General features: G+C 39.6%; 3 protein-coding genes across 9 annotated transcripts; 1 reads left to right on the top strand and 2 right to left on the bottom strand.

The window, feature by feature from the left end:
- Positions 1-1,331: 1,331 nt before the first annotated feature.
- LOC307033255 (uncharacterized protein) lies at positions 1,332-6,218 on the bottom strand. Its single transcript, XM_079671659.1, has 4 exons — positions 5,978-6,218; positions 4,976-5,086; positions 4,447-4,723; positions 1,332-3,628 (listed from the first exon to the last, which is right to left on the bottom strand). Exons 1-4 carry the CDS (start codon positions 6,082-6,084, stop codon positions 3,419-3,421), a joined length of 705 nt encoding a protein of 234 aa, XP_079527785.1. The 5' UTR covers positions 6,085-6,218; the 3' UTR covers positions 1,332-3,418.
- Positions 6,219-9,063: 2,845 nt separating this feature from the next.
- On the top strand, positions 9,064-10,487 carry LOC307034175 (uncharacterized protein). The gene is made up of 5 exons (XM_079672949.1): positions 9,064-9,414; positions 9,534-9,579; positions 9,971-10,062; positions 10,169-10,279; positions 10,428-10,487. Exons 1-4 carry the CDS (start codon positions 9,113-9,115, stop codon positions 10,206-10,208), a joined length of 480 nt encoding a protein of 159 aa, XP_079529075.1. The 5' UTR covers positions 9,064-9,112; the 3' UTR covers positions 10,209-10,279; positions 10,428-10,487.
- An 866-nt stretch (positions 10,488-11,353) lies between these two features.
- LOC307034149 (uncharacterized protein) lies at positions 11,354-19,029 on the bottom strand. Of its 7 annotated transcripts, none has more exons than XM_079672916.1 (12): positions 18,491-19,029; positions 17,893-17,968; positions 17,655-17,671; positions 16,966-17,545; positions 16,687-16,762; positions 16,138-16,418; positions 16,007-16,057; positions 15,864-15,917; positions 15,684-15,757; positions 15,501-15,572; positions 12,183-12,395; positions 11,354-11,995 (listed from the first exon to the last, which is right to left on the bottom strand). In XM_079672916.1, the coding sequence occupies exons 4-11, from the start codon at positions 17,227-17,229 to the stop codon at positions 12,191-12,193; spliced, it is 1,077 nt and encodes a 358-aa protein (XP_079529042.1). In that variant the 5' UTR covers positions 17,230-17,545; positions 17,655-17,671; positions 17,893-17,968; positions 18,491-19,029; the 3' UTR covers positions 11,354-11,995; positions 12,183-12,190. The 7 variants fall into 7 exon arrangements, with proteins under 7 accessions (XP_079529042.1, XP_079529038.1, XP_079529041.1 ...); XM_079672912.1 differs by lacking the exon at positions 17,655-17,671 and having other exon boundaries at positions 16,966-17,167; positions 17,350-17,545; XM_079672915.1 differs by lacking the exons at positions 12,183-12,395; positions 17,655-17,671 and having other exon boundaries at positions 15,684-15,754; positions 15,862-15,917; positions 16,966-17,167; positions 17,350-17,545.
- Positions 19,030-19,609: the final 580 nt, after the last annotated feature.

Genomic DNA, 19,609 nt, shown 5'->3' with positions numbered 1-19,609 from the left:
TGTTTATGTATTTATTTAATTATTTATTTATTTGATTTTGGCTTAAACGGCATTCCATACAACGTAACTAGCAGTACGCACGTCTGGCTAATGCTAACATTTTAAAATGCGTCATTCCTTCGTCCACTGACTCAGAAAATTAAACTTCAGAGGGGTGTGGCAGTGGCGTAGCCAGGAATTATTGTGTGGGTTGGCCTGGAGAAATGTAGGTGGGCCAGGGGGAGACATATAAAGCGTGGGGTCTGAGCTGAAACTTCATTAATGATTTTAATGATTTTTTAATGCACTAATAGAAAATAAGCATAAATTAGCAGTGAAAATAAAAACATAGGCACGGCGGCCTCAGAATGTGTGTAAAACTGACAGGGATGGGTATAGTTAAGGTTTTAACTTTTATCGATAGCGTTTATCCATCCGGTCCTTTTAACGGTACTTTTGGAGAAAAAAACAAGGTAAACTAACTAAACAAATTGTGAACAAAACTAACATTGCTTTTTATTTAAATTAAATACATAATATTTCACATCAAAAGAAACAACAATGTTTTAGCAAATCATATTAAATAATCTGATGACAGAACTGTAAACAGAATAGCTGAAACTTTAACAAAATAAATAACTCAGTTATCTCTAATCATTAGCCCATGTTCGTATAATGCAGTTAACTCCGTGTGTTGCTGCTAGCATACATAACACCCATGATAACACCTGACGTGGAAACGTTACTCGTGGATGGGGCTACATAGCTGCAAGAAAGACAGTCGAACCCGGTGCATTTCTCCGTCTGAATGTGGTGCACTTTTGCTAAATGTTTTTGACAAATTGCTCGTGTTACCGCCCTTACATACTAAACTCTTATTGCACTTTTGTTAACGAGCATTGTCCACATCGACAAGGCTATAGTTTAACCACACCTCGGAGCGCGTTCTCTCCGCTATCTCCTCCGTGTGTGTGTGTGTGTGTGTGTGTGTGTGTGTGTGTGTGTGTGTGTGTGTGTGCGTGCGTGCGTGCGTGCGTGTGTGTGTGTGTGTGTGTGTGTGCGTGTGTGTGTGTGTGTGTTGCATGCATGTAGCAGCTGCGTGTATGGCGGCAAATCTCTGTCATAAATCGCGAGGGCATATGAGATCCACGCGAGCACAAGTCAAGCAGCCGGGGACATATATTATTTTCGCGAGCACTAAAACGGCACTCGCGCGAGAGCAATATTGAAGCCTGCAGGGGAAAAATATATGGAATCAAATTAGGTTCAATAATATTCACAAATTATTTCACAGTCTGCAGTTGTATATCACCTGTTGTGCGCATGTGAAAAGATGTTGTGCATGTGTAAAAAAGTTTTGTGCACACAGATATAATTTGCTCGTGTAAAAACATGTTGCAGCTGTAGAAATATTTTGTGCGTGTGTGAAAAGTTTTTGCAGATATAATTTGCACGTGTAAAAAAGTTTTGCAGGTGTAGAAATATTTTGTGCAAGGATATTTACAACAGTGAGGTTTCACAAAGTCTGAGATACGGACACACACATTTCCTATCTGTGTGTGCGAACCTGAAGTTACAAGCTACAAGCTGCTATTTACGAGTACGAATTTTGACCCTGTTTTTACGCCTGAGTATGCTAGCCAATCAGCACGTTGCCCACTGACTAGCCAATCAGCACGTAGCCCACTGACCATCCAATCATAGGACACAAGGTTCTAACGCGTTCGTTTTGCTGACCTGCGCCACTTGGAGCGTGCTTGCGGGAGTCAACATGGAGGAGCCCGAGGCGAACTCTTGTGGGACACAGGTGGGTTAATTACATGCTACCACGGAGCATGCCACTACAGTTTTAATTAACTAACGTTACATCGTAATTAACTAAATATATCAAGACAGCTGTGCGTGCATCCCGGAGTTACTTAAATTGTATATTTAACGCTAGCTAGTTGATGTGGTCTTTGCTAATACTACTTTGTGCCACCCTCCTTTTTTGGGCTCAGTACTATCCCAACAAAGTATTTCCATTTACCTATATATAAAACAACATGGTAAAGCAGTAAAATACAGCTCATCTTTAAAAACGCAAATGTCATTTATTTGATGTATTTCCACAACCTCTTGTTGTCTTTGAATGCAGCCTCTCCATCCCAACTCGAACAGCTGACAAAGTTCTGGGTGGGGTGGGAAATCCCTACTGACACCTTGAAGGTCCGAGTTGTGAAGGGGGCGTACCTGAAGTCTTACACATGTTTTGGCACATTGCATGTACCTGGGCACTTCCAAAACTATGAGGACTTTTCCAAGCATGTGGAGAGCTGCATTGCAACCTATGTTACAGGCTTTGGTCTAGTTTAGATACTGCTCATCAGTATGATTCTGTTGCAAAAAAAACATTATTTCAGTGTTATGGAGCTTCTGCTTTTGTTCATTGGTGTAAAAAGGGATTTTGTCTTTGGTATTCTTTCACCTGAAAAGAGATCTCCATTTTAAGAATATCGACTCACAGAAACGAAACCTTTTGAGATTATTACTACTTCATTTGTTCCAGTGGTCAGCTCAAAATTGAACTTGAACATGACATTTTGTGACAGATACTATAACCTTTGCCTGGTACTCTTTTTGTACTGCATTTTGTTGGAAGGGCTGTTTGGATTGTGCCATATGTAGTTCTGGCACCTGGTTCAGGTAGTTGTAACCAATGGCATCATTCATTCTGTTAATAGAGTCAATATTTTGAAAATGGTCTATTACAGTACTTGTTATTGCTGATGTATTTACTTGAATCCTACAGCTCTTGTATCCAAAGATTCTAAGAAATAAACCATTGACCAGTGACTTTGGATGTTTGCCTCATTTCAATTTACCCACATTTTACATTTTTCACAACAATCAAAATTTGAATTATTATATTATATACCTTAAAATGTTCTGCGGCTAACAAAGTAATTTCCATTCATTAATTCAGTAACATTTCAGGTTACTACAAATAAAGTAGGCCTCTAAAATTGAAATACATTTATTTTCCTTTTCAAAATGAGAATATAACAGTCATGCCCTATATATATATACATATCATCATCCTCTACCCAACCACCCCCACAAAAGTACCACGTATCTCCAGATGTGTTGGTGTTGAATGTTTGTGATCAACTGAAGGATGAAGTGTTACTTAAATTCTTCTTCAGCCAAATAAACTCTTTAAAAAGCCTCTTGGATCAGCTTGAAAAGTAGTCGTCACAAAGCTGAAAACAGGCTGTTTTTCTGACTTTGTAGAGATACGTGGTTTTCACAGGACAGAGACAAAGATACAAACACATGATGATCTTATAGAATATGATGCATTGATGGAGATTAAACTAGCCAACAGGATATAAAGGATTTATATGCAACTAATTACTGAATACTTCTTCCACTGCTGAAAGTTAGTATGCATTGTGCCTTATGCTTCCTGACTTGATTCAAGGACACCCTCTATGTAGTGAACTACAGCACTATAGATGTCTGCCCCAAAACACAATGAAGGAGCAGTAGGATTAAAAAGTTGATTCAGTCCTTCCAGTTCTTCGATGCCCAGGGGAGATGCCAGTTCAGGAACCTGTACTCCAATTTGATCCATGTCTGCAATTTCCACATATGGAAAATGGATCCCCTGAAATAAAAAAGTAATCGGGTTTGTTAAAAATAATTACATGGGATGACACCCTAAAACAGTGGTCAGGAACCTTTTCTAGAAATCATTTGGCTCCCAACAAATACAAATTCTAAATTACTAATACAGTCCATTATTTATTATTAAATTATTTCCACCCCACTGATTAAATTGTTGTTTTGTCAATCTTGACATGAACACTAAACTAGATTTCAATCACTTGACATGCATTACTGAACTGTAATTTATTAAGCCATTTATTTAGTTTAAATGTTATCCTTGTACAGACTAAATAGACTAGTGCACTGCATATTCATTGCAGTTTTCAGGTGTTAATTTACCAGTGAAAGAAGTCAGCATCTTTTTTTCCTGCAATATTCTTTTTGAGGCCTACAAATTCAAAGAAAAATAAAATGGTTAGTTTTACATTTTTCGGATTGTGGCCTATGTCTTTGTATATCAACAAAACTATTCTATGCAACTGAAACTCAATGTTACATTGTGTTGCATAGCCCATTGTTGGCTTTGACACAAATTGTAATTCTGCTGTAGCCTGATTATGCATATGGTTATTGCTGTGTACTATTGGAAGATGCCTGGTAAAGTGAAACACAGTGGTCCTGGTAGGCTAAATTCCAGTTCCCGTGTGTTGCATTTTCATTATAATATTAAGAACAGTGTAAGGATTTTGTCAAATAAACATATAACCAAATACTAACATTGTTATGACTTCTAAAAGAAAGCAAGGTGTGCTAACATTGGCTTCCTCCACAATGGTGAATAAAACACAGAACTACAAAACAGTTTTTCCCCTTTACCTCGAAGTTGTCAGGAGGGCTGACAGGGCTCTGACTCTTCCCGATTTCCCACAGCTGGTTAGGAGTGAGGTTACGTTCTGTTCGGAGTGAATGGTTATTCCAGCCATCTGTGAATGTGTCAAGATCTTCCTGAATTTGGGGCAGAAAGACATACTGAGCACAGAAAAGGTGTGTGCAATTTGCTGGGTCGAGCAGGCCATCCTCCTCTAAGCTTTGGAGCAGATCGTAATAAATACTTGACACGACATTCCACACGTCACGCCACAGGCGCTCTATCCTGAAAGACAGTTGACAAAAATAAATGAATAAATGCAGTCCGTAAACAATTATCACACCAACAAAAAATGCAAATAGTAACTCAATGGATTTTTCCCCATCCCTAATAACACTAATATGTACATTAATCTCAGCAACAACTTTTAGCACCATAATTAATGGCAGCACGTCACTATTAAGCGATACACTAGCAAAAGATATTTCGACCAAAGAAAGCTTTATGACAGAAGCTACAACCATACACTGATATTACCTTTGATTATGAACACTTTTCCCTGAGATGAAGCTTCCCCTGCCACACCCACGAACGTCAAACATATGTCTGGCAATGTCCACATTTTCCACACCTTGGTCTCCTCTGACCCTTGACATGTACAACCATACAGATACCATGTTAAGTAATTTGACAATGTGAAATTTGAATCTCTGTCCTCTTAGAGCTGGCTGTATCTCCAGTTTTCTAAGTACAGCTATAGCCATTTAACAAGCTTCACTATTGGCTACTGGCTAATCCCCCAGGGAACCAGCAGTTTTAAAGATTTTGTTACCACAGAAACAAGAGGTTTTAGTATGAGACTGAAACATTCTTTATGGGCACATCACTGGAAAGACCTACACATAATATTGGAAATATGTCATGAGGTCATGTAAAGTAATATAAACAAGGAATGAATAATCCAATCTCATTCCAAGGCCATCCCCATAAGTGTCATCACTGGTAAAGTGTTGTTTCAGAAATGACATATAGGGGGTGCTAGGGCTTCCTGGGCCTTTGCTTAATAGGCACTATATCCCCAACTATCAATTTACAACTTTTCTTGTAAAACTTAGTGAAAAATCTGTTGATCATGTAGGCCTATAGACCTTTTTGAAAAGCAGCCAATTTGACATAAAATAGTAGGGTAAACACAGGTGTTACCAGTGATACTAATTAATGTTCTGTTCCATTCAGATCAAACAGTCAGGGTGCTGCTATTGTGCATGTTGGCTCACTGGAAAGGCTCTACTGCACTAAATAGAATGGAACCTTAATCAACTTAATTAATTTAACCTGTATTTACCTGCTAGTTCATGTCAATACGGCTGCCGTGACAAAAGTCTACCTTATTTTTATAAAATGGCCTAGACTGATACAAATCAGTGTTCTTTTAACTGTATCAAGTGCACCTGACATTTTTCTTCATATTCAGTATTTCCAATAATCCAATGTTTACATGTAAAAAAAACACACACAAAACAAGAAATAGCCTGTTACCTGGATGGAAATCCGTGTTTGTCCACAGCCTCAAGGAAGAACTGCAGAGCTGTTGAAGCCGCCTTGTTGTTATTGGCTACTTGTAGGTACATGATATATGAGAGCATTTATAGAAAGGAAAAAGTAAGCACCACAGAAACACAGTACTCAAATAACCTATTAATGAATTAAATACTGACCCCATACTGTATGTGCGTGATAATTAACTTTAAAAAATGGCATTTAATATCAATTCACTTTTGGTCAATTGTAAAATAAACTCCAGGAGGCACTAACCTTTCTTAAAAATCCATCAATTCCACCAAATATTACCATACCATATCTGCAAAATAAAAAGGTATTAATTGCTTGATGTATCCACACCACATCTTGTCCCACCAAGTCCTTTGATGATTGAAATAATCTTCGTGTCCATCGCCAGACCCCTTTTTGTGGTTTTGTGCTGAATAACATGATGTGGTCGGCGCCTACATAAGATGACCCGCACAATGTATAGTGAAATGTTTATCTTTGGCTACAATACTGCTTGTGTTTACATTATATAAAACATAGCTGAGGAAGAGCATTTATTGTTATAAATATGTTATTTGTGTCCTAAATATTGCTGATTGGTCTTTTAAATGAATGAAGTAAGGCTAATTTTGGCCTGAACTCGAGTAGTGAGGCATGTGTTTCAGGTTAAAGCTTTTGAAGTTCTGCCCTTTTCATGCAAAAAAGTATAATGCATGGACTGTAGAGTATATGAAAAAAATATAGAATTATATTTAACAAATAAAATAATTAATACATAAATCAATCATATACTGTAGAGTATATGATTGATTGATTTTTAAGAAAACATGAATCGCTCATCGTCTATTGCAGCGGGTTGTAAGGAGCATTTGTGTTGAGTAGGCCATACAGTTATTTATTATTGATTATGAAGATCGTATGGTTAGCCCACTTTACCGTTCCTTTTCGGTTCACTTGCTTTATTTTCCAGCTGACGTGAACACAAGTCGGATTGGAAACTGAACCTTTTCGACCTTTGGCTAACTAACGTTACGTTACCTTCCTCTCCATATTAAATGCCCGGGGCATTATGTCAGGAAGCACCCGACAAAAGTGTTGCATTAATTTCTTTAACATTAACGTTACTTATTCAAACGGCACAACAACAACAAACGTTAATTTAGCCAACAGACTGTAGCTAGCTAAGACAATAGCAAAGACCACATCAACTAGCTAGCGTTAAATATACAATTTAAGTAACTCAGGGATGCACGCACAGCTGTCTTGATATATTTAGTTAATTACGATGTAACGTTAGTTAATTAAAACTGTAGTGGCATGTTCCGTGGTAGCATGTAATTAACCCACCTGTGTCCCACAAGAGTTCGCCTCGGGCTCCTCCATGTTGACTCCCGCAAGCACGCTCCAAGTGGCGCAGGTCAGCAAAACGAACGCGTTAGAACCTTGTGTCCTATGATTGGATGGTCAGTGGGCTACGTCCCGATTGGCTAGTCAGTGGGCAACGTGCTGATTGGCTAGCATACTCAGGCGTAAAAACAGGGTCAAAATTCGTACTCGTAAATAGCAGCTTGTAGCTTGTAACTTCAGGTTCGCACACACAGATAGGAAATGTGTGTGTCCGTATCTCAGACTTTGTGAAACCTCACTGTTGTAAATATCCTTGCACAAAATATTTCTACACCTGCAAAACTTTTTTACACGTGCAAATTATATCTGCAAAAACTTTTCACACACGCACAAAATATTTCTACAGCTGCAAAATGTTTTTACACGAGCAAATTATATCTGTGTGCACAAAACTTTTTTACACATGCACAAAATATTTTCACATGCGCACAACAGGTGATATACAACTGCAGACTGTGAAATAATTTGTGAATATTATTGACCCTAATTTGATTCCATAGAAACATGCCTCGAGCATGTGCAGCATCTACATGAGCTCTCCTTGGTCTCCTGCGCTCTCGCGAGCAATTCCTGCTCTTCTGCTCGTGAAACTCTGGCCTGCTCTCGCGCGCGGAGAAATGTTAGGAAGTGGGCGTACCGTGTCCCAGTAACGCCAAATCTAATTGGTTACACCCCTCCTCTTTTATGATTGGCCGTTGTCTGGATTTAAACCTGAACCAGGAATTCCCTCCAACCTCCAACGTGATGAAATATGGCTGTGGAAACGTCTCACGTAAGTTACTTTACTTTACTAATGATTGTTTTTAATAAAAGGCATGCTTCTTTATTCTGTGGTTATTCCACAAGAGCTGTCCTTACTTATAAATGGATTGAGTTTTTTAGATAATACATTTTTATACATATTTTTCAAAAGTATTCAAACAATTCTATTATAAAATTAAGAACCAATTAACTTTTCCGTCTTGACATATGATAATATAAAATGTAGCTTTCAAAAACAGAATTTGGAATTAATAATTTTGATTACTTTAGCAAAATATTTTATTCACAAATGTCGCTTTTTCAAAATGTCCCCAGTTTTTATTGCCTTTCTCAAATAAATAATACTATACAAAAAAGTATAAAATGATGCAAATGTAAAAAAGCCCAAGAATTTTGCAAGTTTCTTGGCACTTTCATTTCTGAATGACCTCTTTTTTTTCTGTTCAAATGCCCTCAGCTTATTTTTTGGAATGTTTATGATGATGTTTATGTGCCTTATTCTGTATTTGACATAATTGTTTCAATAAAGATTTACCACATTTCTTAAAAACATAATTAAATACTATTTAATACTTTATTTTTCTTCACAGCATATTCTGAAACGGCAGATCCTGGAGAGACTCCTGTCGAAGTTTGAACTTGCACTCATTCGAGCACCACTTGACCTGGATTTCCTGGAGTTTGCATGTCGCCAGGAGCTGTACCTCCTGCAAGCACTTTCGAGACATGTTGACATACCGCAAGGAATAATCCAAGCTCTTCAAGAGCTGTTTGGACTACTTAGGCAATATTTAGATTCAGAAGCCCCAAATACAGCAGTGGGATCAGTTATTGGTCTAAGAGGACGTCCTAAGTTTGAAATTGAGAGGCAGCAGTTGGTTGTTGGGGACAAACCTATCGGTGCCTTGCATTGCTAAGCTGCTAGGTGTTTCTTCCAGCGCAGTCTTTAGAAGGATGAGAGAGTTTGGCGTATCTATTTCAGAAATGTATAGCTCTATCAGTGATGAGGAGTTGGATAACGTGGTCATATCCATCAAGAATGACATGCCCACTGCTGGATACCGAATGGTCAAAGGACGGTTGTTATCCATTGGTCTACGTGTACAATGGACAAGAATGGCTGCCTCAATGCATCGAGTGGATTCCATAGGCATCCTCTCCAGACTAGCTAGTCTGGGCTGTGTTGTGAGGAGAACATATTCAGTGCGAGGGCCTCTGTCGCTTGTGCACGTGGATACCAACCACAAATTGATACGGTAGTGGTATTTATATTTCGCTAAGTGATTAAGAAATAATCTCTTTGTAATGTCCCAGTTTTGGAGAATCAGTGTTTCAATTCCAGAGTGCTATAATAGTTTGTTCTTTGGTTTTCCAGTTATAACATTGTCTTATTTGGTGGAGTGGACGGGTATTCGAGAAAGGTAAGACTGCATTTCACTTCAGTAGACACACATTATACAAACATGTATTTTTTGTACGAGTTTACGACTAGCTACTTAAAACCAAAAAAGAGGCCCCAATGCTGTGTCCTGGCTTTGCTTAAGGAATTTGGTCCAAATAGAGAAAGTGTATGGACTAAAAAGGAAGCAGCAAAGTCAAAGTAGATATAAAGGAGATTTTGTGCATTGCCTATTTTTGCTGCACAAGTATTATGAGTCAGTATACTGTATACAGTATTGTTTGCTTATTTCTATTGCAACAGGAATTCTTTAATCTCTGCCTTTTTTTCCCTATAATACACAGTTTAACAGAATGTTGCCTAGTTATTGTGTGTAATTGCCCTATTCTTAAATATTCTCTGCTTTTCTGCAGGTAATGTACTTGGGTGCTTCGACCAACAACCGTGCGTCAACAGCCTATGGCTTCTTCTTAGAGGCAACACAAAGACATGGAGTGCCTTTAAGGTGAATTCACAGAAAAAAGCACTCTTTGGAGAACTAGATCAATACTGTGACACTTTTGGATGAGTATTATCTTTGACAGTCCTTTGGTCAACTGTGTACATTTCAGGGTCAGAGGAGACCAAGGAGTAGAAAACGTACAGATCTAGAGATTCATGTTTTCGGTTCGCGGCACCGACCGTGGAAGCTTCATCTCTGGTAAAAGTGTTCATAACCAGAGGTAAATTGCAGCATATCTAGTAACTTAATTAGTGAGGTGAACTTATCTGATGTGTAGACCAAGCACCTTGCACTTAACCCATGCTAGGCCAGCATGAAAATAGATCACTTGAACTGGTTTTCCCTAAACCATGTATTTTCATCCATAGGATTGAGCGTCTTTGGCGTGATGTACGAGTCATTGTCATCAACAAGTACTCTGCGATACTGCTTTCCCTCGAAGAGGATGGTCTGCTCGACAAATCATCAACAGACGACCTCTTCTGTGTGCACTACATAATTCTTCCCCGACTTCAGATGGACTTGGGGATTTTTACAGAAGGCTGTCTGGAACCATCATCCACTCAGCACTGAACGGAACCAATGTCCAGAGCAGTTATGGCAACTTGGACTGATGCAGACAAACATTGATCAGCCGGAGAGCCCAGAGGTATTGATCTCGTTTCAGTATTACATTACATGTCACTTGTTAGACGCTTTTATCCAAAGCGACTTACATACTCAGTACTGTGGGCAATCCCACGATAGTAATTACTTACCATTTACTCTGTGTAATATACATTGTCAAAAGATTACTTTCTTTCCCTACTCTTGGCATGACCATTTTCTGGGCATTTTATTCAGTTTGTGTTATTTTAACTGCAAAAATAACACAAACTATTACTTGATGTCATTGTTCCACATTGTTTATAAGACATTTATTTCACCAAAGTGTTCAAAACCTCTGTTATGGTTATTAGGAGCCAGATGTTGACTAGAAAATTGATGTTGACCACGATGGAGAAGAAGAGGATGCAGGGATTTCGTCCCCGAATTCGACTGCCCTTTGAGTCTAGAAGACACAACTGAACTTCAATCAGTATTTCAGCAAATTGACCCAAACACTCCGGTCAAGGAACTGTACTTACTCTGCCGTGAGTATGTAGCTGAAAGATGTGGCTCTTAAGAAATACAGCTCCCTTGAATGACACAGATGAGGTAAAAGTAAAATTCCTGTGTTCAAAGTGTTACTTAAGTACCAAGAGTAAAATAAGTCATGATGCCGATTTCAGGATAGAGTAAAGTTACTTGGCACAACTGGTGACTGGGTTTTTATTCCATTAAATTGAAACAATTGACACAAAATACAGCTCAAAACTATAATGGTTCCCCAACTTCACCATTTGTTTCCAAAACATTTTGACTAGAACAGTATGTCACTTGAAAGTTTGACTGTATTCTCATCTTGAACAAATGAAAACAAATGAAAACCTTGTCAAATAAAGTGCAATAAAGACTGTCTAACGCTAACCCAGAAAACATCGATTCTATGACTCTTATGAGCGGCTAAACTCCTTGCTACTCATAACAGCCTGTGTTATGATGCTCAGGAACTCTGGATATGAGCCGAGGTGCCTTGTCGGAAAGGTAATGGAGTTGGAGCATGCATTCACTACGGGAAAGCATACCGTGTGTGTACCATAGCGCATGCTGCAATCATGGTCGAACTCAATTATGATTTTAAACATCTCTCTCTCTGTTGAGGTGATGGGGACGTGTGCCTGCCCCGTAAGCCATTGAAGGAAGCAACCAACAGTGATCTTGGGTTTTTCCTTCATCTCCTCTTCATCTTTTGCCGCTTCACCTGTAGACTCTGTCTCTCTTGAGTCTCTTTCATCACTCTCTGTTATCTTCACAGGGGTCCCCCTCTCTTCAACCACGAAGCTCTTTTCTTCCTCTAAAAACAAGTTGAAAATGAATACAAAGAAATGCATATATTCACCTAAGCAATGTCAATAAATATGGCTATTGTTTTTAAATTGTTTTTTTATGTGGATATTTTGAAGAAGAAAACCTCATTAGCCAGTCCTGCTTTAGTTATCATTGTTTCATTGCAACCATCATGATGCAAAGTTGTGTATCACCTTCTTCTTCAATGTGTTGGATGAAGTCTTGTAAAAAGTTGGTCAATTCCAGACTCTCCAATGAAAGACACAAGGTTTTTTTTGGGAGAAGACCTCTTCTGACGTCTCCACTGCCCTAAACCCCTTTCAAACATGTCCTCCCTAGTGACAGTAACATTAAAGAGTGTCGTTGTGTCCACTCGTCCACTAAGTGTTTCGATGGCTTCAGCAAGACTTGAAGGAAACAATTAGAAGTTGATTAGACAACTGGATCCAAAACGTTTTCCCTTAAGAGACCCCTTTTGTATCATTGAGTAAACTGACGACCCCTGACTGATGTAAAGTGGCGTCTTTTAAATGATATTCAAGGCATAACAATAACAATGCAGGGCAACCGATGAACAGTACAATTAACACAAATAGTGAACACAATAACTGCAGGACGTTTTTGTTTAAAATAAGCAATTACAGGTACATTTTAAAGGCCATGTAATGCATCTAACACAGGTGTTTTTTAACATGTAGTTTAGATATCACCAGAATAAAAATAAATAAAAATGTTTAAAGTTTGGTCATAATTAAATGACATATACGTTAAAAACCGATGTTGGTTCCGAAGTTTGCCGAGTACGCCCCCGATCACTCCCGAACGAGCGGTGACGTCACACGTGGCAAACATTGCCATCTGATCAAATCAGTCCAAATGGCAAGCAACGCGACAACTTCAGACAGCGACAGCGAGAGCGATCATTCAAGCTCAGATTCGGTGGGTTATCTGGATTCAGTTACAGAAGTAGAGAGTGAACCAGCTAGCCTTTCACTTCAAGGCATCTTGCCTTATCAGTACGAGCCTCCTGCCCGGCAATCGAACAACGAGGCAGAAACTTGTGAAAGAGAAGCGGATTCCGCAGCCGGCGAGACTCGAGTCAGCAATACTGAATGGTAAATTCAGTTTTATTTAATTTGACCTGCACTAAATGTCGATCTTAATTTGTCATCTGTTCCTCACACGTCCGGCAGATATTGTTTTTTTTTTTTAATGTTATGTACAATATTCAGGTGTAGGCTACATGTCAATGCTGTGAAAGCATGCCCACTGCAGATGAATGTGTATGCTGCAGAGAGATCTGGCAGGTGATGGAACAAATAGACAGTTTGCAACCTACTGACCAGATAGCAGAGTCCTGAATCGGGTCGGGTATCCGTGGGTGGGCCTACCCGACGGGTGACCCGCAAAAAAGGTGATTTGCGGGTGGTATTTTTTCAAACGCTTTTTTCCGGGTTCGCTTCTGGGTAAAACAAAGATGATGCGGGTCCGGTTGCGGGTGTTGCATAATAAATATATTTAAACAATAATAATTTAGTTTAATGTTTAAATCCTCAGACCTCTCCTCCGCGGGACCGAGCATAATCATAACCTCTGCAGCGCATCTATCTGCTGCTGAGCGCACCACATTCTGAATGGCTGAGGTGAAGCTCTCTAGCGGAGAATACACAATTTTCAATAACTCTTCTTCAAGAGCGAAATCCAACGTCTGGGAGGCTTTTGGTGTCAACCTAGATGGAGAAAATAAACAACATCCCAGGCTTTTTGAGCCAAATATGCAACTGCGTGTGTTAATAATTGCACGTTGTCACTGCTTGTAGCCTATATATGCGGCTTCGGGTCGGGTTGCGGATCTTGTGCCGGCGGGTCGGGTCGGGTTGCGGAACTAATTGGCAATATGTGCGGGTAGCGGGGCGGGTTCGGTACTGCACGTCACGGGTGCGGGGCGGGAGCGGGTCTTGAAAATCAGACCCGTGCAGGACTCTGCCAGATAGAAGACACCGACGAGAAACCAAGGTGCATTATTAGCCACAGGCTTTAGAGAAGGCTGTCTCAGTGTTTGGACACTGAAAATAGCGTATCTTCAATACAAACAACAACACAGAGCAGTTGATGGCCCACTACACCAGTAAGTAAATATTGATTGACTCAACTGCCTATTGCAGCTTTGCTTTCATATAATACTTTTAGTCGCTACAGATATAGTACACTTTTAAAGATACCATTAAACTCTTTCAAGCAGTCAAAAACAGCTTGGCTTTTATTTTTTCTGTGTATGCAAGTTCAATGTATGCTTGGGAAAAGAAACAACTACACATGTGAGGAAATATATAAGAGGTCTATGATTCTGTCAAGCAGTCATGTATAACCTCATATTTATTTTGTACAAGTAAAATACAAATATCATGTTATAAGCCAATTTGTAACCATTGCTACATAATAGTACTACATAACATTTTATTTTTCTCCAAATATATTTATAATCTGTATACTTTTTTTTCATTAGGAAGTATCGATATAGCCTACAGCTTATCGACAGTTTGTACGTTGGTGCTGGGGTGTACTCGGCCCAAAAATCAGAGTCCCGCTGCGTGCTGTAACCGAGATACGGAAGACTTACCCTGAACCGGGAGGCCGCTATCAGGGATTTCAATGGCCAAATCTGTAATTTGACATAAGTCATGCAGCTGAACTGGTTAAAATGGTTTCACATGATGTAAATAATTTACAAAGTACATCATTTACAATATTATTTTTCCAAAGAAACATGTAAATATAACAACATTTTCCAAATCACAAGTTTGTAAGATTGTATTAATTTACTGTTTGATAAATAAAAAAGAGTTCTTTTGTTAATTTTTCACTTGTATCATTTGATCTTTATTGCAGTGTACATTAGTCTATTTTGGTATGTGCGAGCCCACAAATAATTAAAAGTGGTAAAAATAATAAAGATATTCAGACGTAATTCATTTTTGGCCTTACTTATTTCACTTCAACTTTTATATATTTCAGTCACTAGGCAAGTTCACTGTACTCTGGTGACATTTAGCTCAAGCTGGCATAACACCTGTAGTAACTTAATTCTGACCCGAGTTTTGTGCACAATCTTCCAGCACCCATGATCAATGTTTATAGCAATCAGGAAACATTCACAGCTCACAACTACACATCGCTTCCCCATCATGAATTGTTAGATAAAAAAAGTTTAGCGAGGTCCGGTTACACATATGTTGAGCGAAAATAGCGGAAGGATACAAAACAAACAATCTAGACGAGGCTGGTGTTTGCCACGTGTGACGTCACACAGCTGGGTTAATGGCTGGCAAGCTTTTCGCTACCGGAGCGGAATAACACGGGAAAGTGGCACACATTTCATGTTATTTGGGGGGTATTTATGGAAAGAATCATTGATGTTGATATGTCAAATGAAACAGTGGAAAGTGATGAAGCGATTTATTAACACAGAATAACATTTATTTTGGACATTACATGGACTTTAAGCATATTACCTTTTCTCTCGCCCTGTCAGTTCTTCACTGGCATGTTCTTCCAAATCGATAATTTGTGTCGACTGCAATGTACTGATGAGGGAAAAAATATTTCAATGGGGAATGCCTTAATCATGGTTTACAATATCTAACACTGCAAGAAAAAAGTATATAAAGAATGTGCATAATAGGAGAAAAAAAAACCTTTCTCTACAAGTGTTGGCATGTATTTCAACCAAATACTCAGGAAATAACTCTGAGCACAATGGACAGGCCACCTTTAAAAATACAGAAAAGCAGAGCAAATATTCAAGTGAATTACTGAGACGCAGAAACCTTCATCATCTGCAATAATGTAATTAATAAATAATGCCCTGATTTTACCTTAATATCGATTTTAGAACAGGAGGTCCTACACGGGAGCACACTTGGAGAAGCCTATAATAAAATGTAGAAAGACTGCCAATTAATGACACATACAATGAAAATTGTTTAGAAACAAACACCTACAATATTAGTGAGCTTACATTCCCAGGATTGCTTGTAGCTGGAGACTCATCTAAATCTGGGTCCAGATCCTGAAAATCGTAACCAGTTAAAAAAGCTGTCGATTCAGGATGATAATGATCCTGCATAGTTATTTGTGGAATAACATTACCGGTTCCAGATCCATGCGGTCAGAACAGCTGCTTGGTTCACACTCTTGTGCATGTAAAGCCAACAGCTGGACAGGCATGCTTAGATGACACGTGGTACATCTGGCTTTTGGCATATTTTCGAACTCCTTCGATGAGTAGGGCAAGGGGGAGGTGTCCAAAGTGTCCTGGATGGGCATTATATAGAGACAGCCTTTTCCACCTAAAGCTTTGGCAAGGTAGGCCCCTGTGTAACCCTCTGCCTCAGGTGCCAAAACACTTAATTTCCGCTGACCTGATCCTCCTATGTGGGAATACAAACAAGTTGATGTTATTTAATGCACAGAATGTTCTAGGGGAGGCAGTTGATTTTAACAAGATGCACACTTGCAGTGTTAGGCTTTCTCATCGATTGCTAAAAACAAGAGGGTAGGTAAATATGCTAACCATCAAGGGCATTAATGAGCTATTATAAGAGCAGCTATTGTAGGAGAAGATAGAGGGTATAAATAGGATTTAACTGCAGAAATACTAGACCACAGTTGAATTTAATAAGGGAGATTGTATCTTACCAGCAGCTTTATGTAGCATCCAGGCCCCTTCCAATGGTACCATTTTGGAATATGATTCCATAAGTATATATGATATCTGTGTGGGAAGAGCAAAACAAGTGTGCAGTTAGAACTATAACCCTCCACACATGTCACCACTGTTGAAGCTGATTTGTGACCAGTAGTACTTCAGTGGATTGGGAAACTACAGTAATACATAAAAAATGTCCCCAAATTGGGATCAATAAAGTGCTTCTTATATTGTCTTGACTCCTTCCCTTATTATTTGTTCTATCTTACCTGGGAGTGGTCAGCATTTTCGGGGATATTGAGAGTCCTCCTGCCAAGTCCAGCCTGGAGAAGGACCATTTCATCCGATGACTTTGGTGTTCTTTCTGTGCTCTTATTGAGCAGAAAGAACTGGATTGGGGTTGACCTAACAGCCCTTCTTTTGGGAGATGGGGTATAACTTTTACCCGATTTGAATAGGCCGGGGAAAGCCCTGAGGAGTTGAAAACAATGTGTCAGAGAGGCATTTAAGAAGCTGTTATACAATATATTCATTCTAAACAATCTGAAGAGCGTTCATTTCTATGAAAAAATACCCTGAATTATAGTCAATTGCCGAGTTATTACAATGGCAATTCAGTTCAGAACTATCTTTATTTCCTAATGGATCCAAACCTGGCCATATTTTGGTCCACTGTATTTCCTGCTTCAGAAGGAAAGCCAGGGGTCCTTTGTTGCTTCTGCCCCTGGACTGCCTGACGCTGCCTTGTCCCAGCCTGCTGCCTGTTGCCAAGAGCAGACTGCTGCTGTCCCTGTATAGTAGGCTGTCTGTTGCCCACCTCCACCTGCTCTCCCTGAACCTGTACTTCATCTGTGAACACAATTTAAAGATGTCTATGATTCCCTAGAATCTAAATGAACTGAGTACTAAATACGTAAAGTAGTTAGAATATATAAAGGCTTCATTAATTAAACATTACCCAGATAGTCACAAGCCCTGAAAATAAATAGAAGAAGAACAAGAAGAAGATGAACCTTTAATTATCCCCCATGGGGAAATTCAGTTTTTCACTCTGGTTTTAATATAGGTTGGTAAAACTGTCACTGAAACACCTCGGTGTGCTTCCGCCGGCCATGACTGCAGCTGTGCATTTTTGTAAACGACTGACCATTAGATGAATCTGTGAATACAAGTGATCTCCCCCTAGTTTCACTTACGATTTTGAGTAGTTGGTTCAGCCAAGGCACTTCTCAGCAACTCAACGACACGCCTGGCAGCATTTTGTAACTCTATCTGTTCAAATAGATAGCATTTTTCATTTAATCATTTATTTCAATAGGGACAATGCACATAAATGAACACTTTAGACAAATAACGCTTCAAGTGTAAATGGATCGTGTCTTCCTTTACTGTCTATACTGTCTTGCTGTTTTTAAATTATTGTCTTGTTGTTGCGCACTGGCACTTTGACTTTGAGTCGATGTAATTTCACTGTACTTGTTACAGTAACAAATAAAGTATCTATCTATCTATCTATCTATCTATCTAAAACAGACACAAACAAGAAATAGTCAAATTGATTGTCACAATCACAGTGCAAAGACATGTCGTCTTGTTTATCCAGATCTGCTAACAGTTAACTTTAGCTAACTTTTATTATTGCGGGCAGACAGCTGTGTCACTTTCTTCTTATACCGTGGCTTGTAAATAATGCAATGTCAATATCTTAAATGCCCGTCAAGCAGATAAAATTATAGTTATGTTAAACCATTATTTTCTATATGCATAGCTAAAAGTACCGGTTTTTGTACGTACCTCCTTGTCGTCAGCCATTCTTCTTCTGCGGGGCTTTCCCGCTCCGATATCCCTCTTCATTTGAAAACGGCCAATCATAAAAGAGGAGGGGTGTAACCAATTAGATTTGGCGTTACTGGGACACGGTCCGCCCACTTCCTAACATTTCTCCGCACGCGAGAGCAGGCCAGAGTTTCACGAGCAGAAGAGCAGGAATTGCTCGCGAGAGCGCAGGAGACCAAGGAGAGCTCATGTTGATGCTGCACATGCTCAAGGCATGTTTCTCCCCTGCAGGCTTCAATATTGCTCTCGTGCGAGTGCCGTTTTAGTGCTCGCGAAAATAATATATGTCCGCGGCTGCTTGACTAACGGCCCGTCTACACTACAGGCATGAAAAAATCTTGGAGCTGGGCGTGTCTGAAGCTTGGCGATTTTTTGCGAGCAACCAATCACATGAATCTCCCGCCCCCGAAATACAAAGCAATAGCAATGTTAAAACGAAGTAAACTGGATATAAACTCTCCAAACAGGCGAAAAAACGACCAGTTTCACCCACTGTCTCTGCCACTTCCCTCCATGCCTGGTTCCTCCGGTTTGTATCCCGGTAAATAGTTGCGGTCGTAAAGAACCGGGTGATTTGCTACCGTAATATCTCGTTTGGAATATGAGGAAATGAACTGCGGTCTGGCTCTTCCAGCTTGCTCCAGCTGCGCTTGCACTGGCGGGATTTGCATAAACGGGATTTCATTGGCTGATGCCAAGCATCGAGCCTCAAAAGTTGAACATTGTTCAACTTTTGATGCCGATACGGTACGTCTACACTACAGGCATCAAAAAATGCTTTCAACGCTTCGCCCATTCACTTGAATGGGGTGACGTAGAAGATTTTGAATCTTCGCCGAACTGCATTGTGGGGAGCATGGCATGGCTTTGCAAGCATCACGAGCATCTATCGGCATCGATGCTTGGCATCAGCCAATGAAATCCCGTTTATGCAAATCCCGTTTATGCAAATCCCGCCAGTGCAAGCGCAGCCAATCAAACCGCGTGCAAGCTGGGAGAGCCAGACCGCAGTTCATTTCCTCATATTCCAAACGAGATATGACGGTAGCAAATCACCCGGTTCTTTACGACCGGAAC

This window comes from Notothenia rossii (assembly GCF_949606895.1).
Source record: "Notothenia rossii genome assembly, chromosome: 3".
NCBI lineage: Eukaryota > Metazoa > Chordata > Actinopteri > Perciformes > Nototheniidae > Notothenia > Notothenia rossii.
The sequence above is the reverse complement of the archived record's forward strand: the minus strand, read 5'-3'. Positions and strand labels throughout refer to the sequence as shown.

Coding starts and splice junctions, on each gene's coding strand:
- LOC307033255 (XM_079671659.1), bottom strand. CDS start 6,084: ATGCTCTCATATATCATGTACCTACAAGTAGCCAATAACAACAAGGCG. Junction 5,087..5,977: donor AAACACGGATTTCCATCCAG/GTAACAGGCTAT, acceptor GTACATGTCAAG/GGTCAGAGGAGACCAAGGTG. Junction 3,629..4,446: donor GCCCTCCTGACAACTTCGAG/GTAAAGGGGAAA, acceptor TTTTTATTTCAG/GGGATCCATTTTCCATATGT.
- LOC307034175 (XM_079672949.1), top strand. CDS start 9,113: ATGAGAGAGTTTGGCGTATCTATTTCAGAAATGTATAGCTCTATCAGT. Junction 9,580..9,970: donor TGGACGGGTATTCGAGAAAG/GTAAGACTGCAT, acceptor GCTTTTCTGCAG/GTAATGTACTTGGGTGCTTC. Junction 10,063..10,168: donor AGACATGGAGTGCCTTTAAG/GTGAATTCACAG, acceptor TGTACATTTCAG/GGTCAGAGGAGACCAAGGAG.
- LOC307034149 (XM_079672912.1), bottom strand. CDS start 18,568: ATGATTGGCCGTTTTCAAATGAAGAGGGATATCGGAGCGGGAAAGCCC. Junction 16,058..16,137: donor ACCGCATGGATCTGGAACCG/GTAATGTTATTC, acceptor TACGATTTTCAG/GATCTGGACCCAGATTTAGA. Junction 15,918..16,006: donor CTACAAGCAATCCTGGGAAT/GTAAGCTCACTA, acceptor ATTTTATTATAG/GCTTCTCCAAGTGTGCTCCC.